Below are 4,765 nucleotides of genomic sequence, written 5' to 3'. Positions count from 1 at the left end.
ACTATTGTGGACTGCTGGACTGTGTTGGATTGTTTTGCTGAATTCACACACCTATAGTATTTAGATGCCAATGGAATACCCATTTAGACAAGACTAAACAAAAAAAGGGGATACAAAGGAAGGATCATTTTGTATCTGTATATGCAGAATAGTTAGGATAGATATACAGGTTCTTTCGCTTAATTCAATGAGAAGAAAGATTTGTACTAGTAGTGTTTGAAGAGGATATTCTGTCTGTATCTTGTACTATGGATAACCACTAAGAAGATAACAATGTACAATGTATTAATTATTGAAACTGTCCTATTAATCAGTTTTGAAACTGTCTCACTGATGTTTATTTCTCAATAAAATAAAATTTTTAAAAAGTTCATTACAGCAAATATGGAAAATAGAAACACCCAGAATAAAATATATAAACCCAATACTGTGAAACAATCACTCGTAATGTTTTCATATATTTCCTACCAGCTGATATTTATAAAATACAAAAGTAAAATTAATAAAAGTTCTAATAGAAAATTAAGGCACGCTAGGGGATGTATGTCAGCAGTGCAGCACCACTTGGTATGTGCACCACAAAAACAGGAAAGAAAAGAAGGGGAGAGGAAGGAGCAAATGAACGAAAAACCACATCAGCTTTCTCAACATCTTATAAAGCCACTAGAGGAGTAAAACAAAAACAAGTAGTAAATTGTGCTCACAAAATACATGCTTAGACATGAAGAACTCAGTCTGGAAAAGCAGTAAAGACAACGCAGTGAACCGCAAATGCACCCAAAAAAGATGTGAAGTCAGTTTAGCACCTCCATATGCAATGAAAAATCTACAAGTGAAGCCTCCCTACTTCAACAGTTTCACTGTGTGATTTCTTACCCTCTAAACAAGAATGCAAGCAGTGGCCCGGCAAGATCCAACCTTTTGTTTCCATAGTGATCTCTGTCGTCTAGTTCTCTCCTACCCAAAGCTGCTAGAAGTAGCCTATGAACCATATACCTTAAAAAAAAAAAAAAAAAAAGTTGGCTTTGGCTTTTTTTCCATAACACATCAAGAAACACTGCATCATTACTTTTAGCTTTATGAAAAGCATCTTCAATTATATCTTCACAAAGAACTTTAAAACAATTAAAATTTAACATACCCCAAGAAATAGGCTTTTTTGGTCTCACAAAAATCACTGACACCAACATGAGGGAGCATTTCCTTTTGTAAGACTTCTTTGGCATATTTAATTCTTTTCTCCTTGGTAACACCAGGCTTTGCCCCTCTTGAGCCAATGAAATTTAAAGCAACATTTTGTTCTTGGATGACAAAGGCTTCATCAAGAGAAGGTTTAACCTATCAAATAATTTACAGAAGTCATTTTCAGATTCACACTTTCATCTAGTCAGCTATCTATTTATTAACAAGTCAAATATCCCTATGAACCTAATTAGGTATAGGAATATTTTTAGAAAAATCAAAGAATCATACAATCTTAGAACTAAAAGATACCTCAGAGATTTAGAGATTTATGAGAAAATCCACTCATCCACACAAGCAATTTTACTTTCTAGATAAATACAAATAACCTCACTATGGACAGTAGGAGGTTTTTTTCCCCACATTTTAATGACCAATGACAAAACAAACTTCCTTCAGATATCTCAAAAACATTTAGAGAAGTTTTTTTGGTTAAAATTTACTGATCTACAAATCAGTGAGCAGGGCATGGTGGTACCCATCTGTAATCCCAGCAATGAGGAGGCTGAGGTATAAGGATCCTTGTAAGTTTAAGGCCAACCGAGGATATGTGGTAAATTCAAGGCCAGCCTGCATTACATAAAGAGATCTCATCTCAAAAAGAAATAAAATGAATGAATGTGTTAGGTCATTTTCAGTCTTGGTATTAAGAAAATTCTAACCATAAATAAAACCACTCAATATTGTGTAAATACTGGGGCTGGTGAGATGGCTCAGTGGTCTAAAGCACCTACTTAGAACAAGCTAAGCTAAGCAAAACACAGGGACCGCGGTTCAATCCCCCAGCACCACATACCAGCCAGCCCTGCCCTCTGGTGGGCTGAGCTGGACACACACACACACACACAAAATAAATAAATAAATAAACATTAAAAAAAAAAAGAACAAAAAAAAAAAATATTGTGTAAATACTACTTTTAAAGTACACTATTAAGAATTGTGTTCCATATCTGCCACAAGCAATCAGCCATGTAACTTCCTTTTTTGTCTACAAAAGGGTTAGATAAAATAAATCTACACTACAAGTCTTATACAACAATGTGCACGAGAAACACAGGTAACAACTGGGTAAATCTGACTTCTATAAACACCCTTTAATCCAATCCATATACTAAGATACTTGTCTTTAACTTCTAGTATCTATCTCTTATATTTCAACACCCAAATCCATCTTGGAACAAAAGGCCACATAAGATGACTGGATCAACGTGATCTTTTTAAGAGAAAATTGTTGTTGGTGTCAAAAAACTGTTTTGTTAAGGTTAATACTGATTGGGGAAGTGCAAAAATGATAAAGTTTATAAATAATGATCCTGAGTTCCTGAGCCGTATCCTGAACCAGGGGGTTTTGGAGGGAGGTTAAAGACATAAGGGGCCAGAGAGATAGCTCAGCGGCATAAGTGCCCACCTGGCGAGCACAAGGTCCTGAGTTCGATCTCTGATATTGAAGGAAAAAAATTAAAAAATGACATTATGAGGACAACTGGCAAAATCTGAATAGGATCCATACATTAATAATAGCATTGCATCAAAGTTGATTTCCTTGATTTTAGTAACTACAATGATTATGGAAGTCAACAATGGGTTCTTAGGAAATACATATTTAACATTTTGAAATACAAGGGCATTATGACTGTAACTTACTCTTGAACAGCTCAAATAGCTAATATGCACATACACACAGAATGACAAACAAACATGGCACACATAACTGAATCTGGGGAGAGCATACAGAAAAGTTCCTTATTGTTCTTATAACTTCTCTGCATATCTGCAATTCTTTCAAGACAATTATTTTTAAAACAACTGCCCACAACACATTTTTCTCGTTTTACTAAATGGTGTGCTCTTGTGATTTTCCTTGCTATTTCTTCATGCCCTCTGGCTGCTCCTCCTTGGTCCGTCTTACTCAAACTCATTAGAAGACAGGCCCAGGTAGAGCTGAGGGCTTTTAGTGTGCAGTGAATGGCATGAGATCTGTGACAGATAAATTGCTCTTCAGAGTGACTTTCTACTCTTTTGAGGTTACCAATAATCAGTACTTCTAAATAACATATAAAACACTATGAATACATTGATTCCACATTACCATTTCCATCATCTCTGGATCTTCAAAATCGTAAATAATGTGCTCTAAGATGTCTCTATCAGACACAAAGCCTAGTGCTCTGAACACAATAATGATGGGGACTTCCTGCTTGATGTACGGTAGGGTTGCCACAATGCGCTGACCAATAGCACTCTTTTTTGCACCCTAGAAAAATAAAACATTAAAATGTGAACACATGCACTCAGAGCAATACAAAACCAAGAGAGTCATTTAATAGATCCACTGCACTCATTCAAACGCAGCACACCCATCCTTGTGCTCTGAGGAACCCACCTTCAACTGCTTTCCAAAGCTAAAGGAACAAGCGGGTATACAGCCGGACAGACAGTCTGGCCATTTAAAGCTGACACAGCTGCCACTCTTGCCTGCCTGCCAAGAACTCCTAGAAATTACCACATACTGTACTACATCTGCAACTGACTTCTGGCTGTAAATAGTATGAATACCAAGAGAGAAGGAAAAAGAAACACAAAACAACAACAAAAAAAAAGGACAGCAGGTTAAAAAGAGCAAAGGGCTGGGCAGAGTGGTACACAACTGTAATCCCAGCCCTTGGGGGGCTGAGGCAAGAGGATCACCACAAATTCAAGGCCAGCTTGGGCTACAAAATGAGTGCAAGGCAAGCCTGATCATATCTCAAAAAACAAGAAAAAGAAAAAGATGGGTTTTCATCCTGCTTGTACAGCACTATCTGGCTCCTTCTCTTTACTGTCTCTGAAGAAGCAAACTGACACACTTTCAGCTGCTAAATGCAAGGCCAATGTGGCAAGAAACTCCAAGAGTTTCCCAACAGTTACCAGAAAAGACCTGCAATTCAGCAGGTGCGGTGATACAGGCCTGTTAATTTCAGCTACTCGGGAATAAGGCAGGAAGCTCACAATCAAAAGTTCAAGATCAGATTGGAAAACATCAGCAAGACCCTACCTCAAAAATTAAAAAGGGCTGGCACATCAGTAATAGAGCACTTGCTAGCATGTACAAAGCCCTGCCTTAGATCCTAAGTACTGAAAACAAAAATAAAAAGCTAAAGCTCAGTTCAATGGCCACTGAGGAACTAAGGCCTGCAGCAGTCCTGTGAATGAGCTTGAGATGACGGCAGCCAGGGCAAACACCCTGAGGGTCACCCAGGGAGAGACATTCAGCCAGAAGACCAGCTAAGCAGCACCCAGCCTCCTGACTCATAGAAGCTGTAACATGACAGACACGGATGGCAGACACCTGCCACACAGCAACAGGCAAACAATGCAAAGTTCTACATACAACACCAATTATATGCTCCAGAAAAGCCCCCCCCCCCGCTTTTTTTTTAAATTAAGAACCTACTGCTGGGGCTGGGGATATAGCTCAGCGTCGTAAATGCCAGCTTGGCAAGTGCAAGGTCCTGAGTTCAATCCCCAGTACCACAAAAAAAAA

The 4,765-nt window shown here is 38.2% G+C and overlaps 1 protein-coding gene across 1 annotated transcript in view; it reads right to left on the bottom strand.

The window, feature by feature from the left end:
- Polr2b (RNA polymerase II subunit B) overlaps nt 1-4,765 on the bottom strand; it is a 45,272-nt gene that overhangs the window by 20,646 nt on the left and 19,861 nt on the right. The window contains exons 7-9 of the mRNA XM_004627529.2: nt 3,332-3,496; nt 1,142-1,338; nt 877-996 (exon numbers count right to left, since the gene is read on the bottom strand). Coding sequence (XP_004627586.1) covers nt 877-996; nt 1,142-1,338; nt 3,332-3,496 — 482 coding nt within the window. The remainder of the gene's footprint in view (nt 1-876; nt 997-1,141; nt 1,339-3,331; nt 3,497-4,765) is intronic.

This window comes from Octodon degus, unplaced genomic scaffold (assembly GCF_000260255.1).
Source record: "Octodon degus isolate 3935 unplaced genomic scaffold, OctDeg1.0 scaffold00019, whole genome shotgun sequence".
NCBI classification, from domain to species: domain Eukaryota; kingdom Metazoa; phylum Chordata; class Mammalia; order Rodentia; family Octodontidae; genus Octodon; species Octodon degus.
This window is presented reverse-complemented; position numbering and strand designations above follow the sequence as displayed.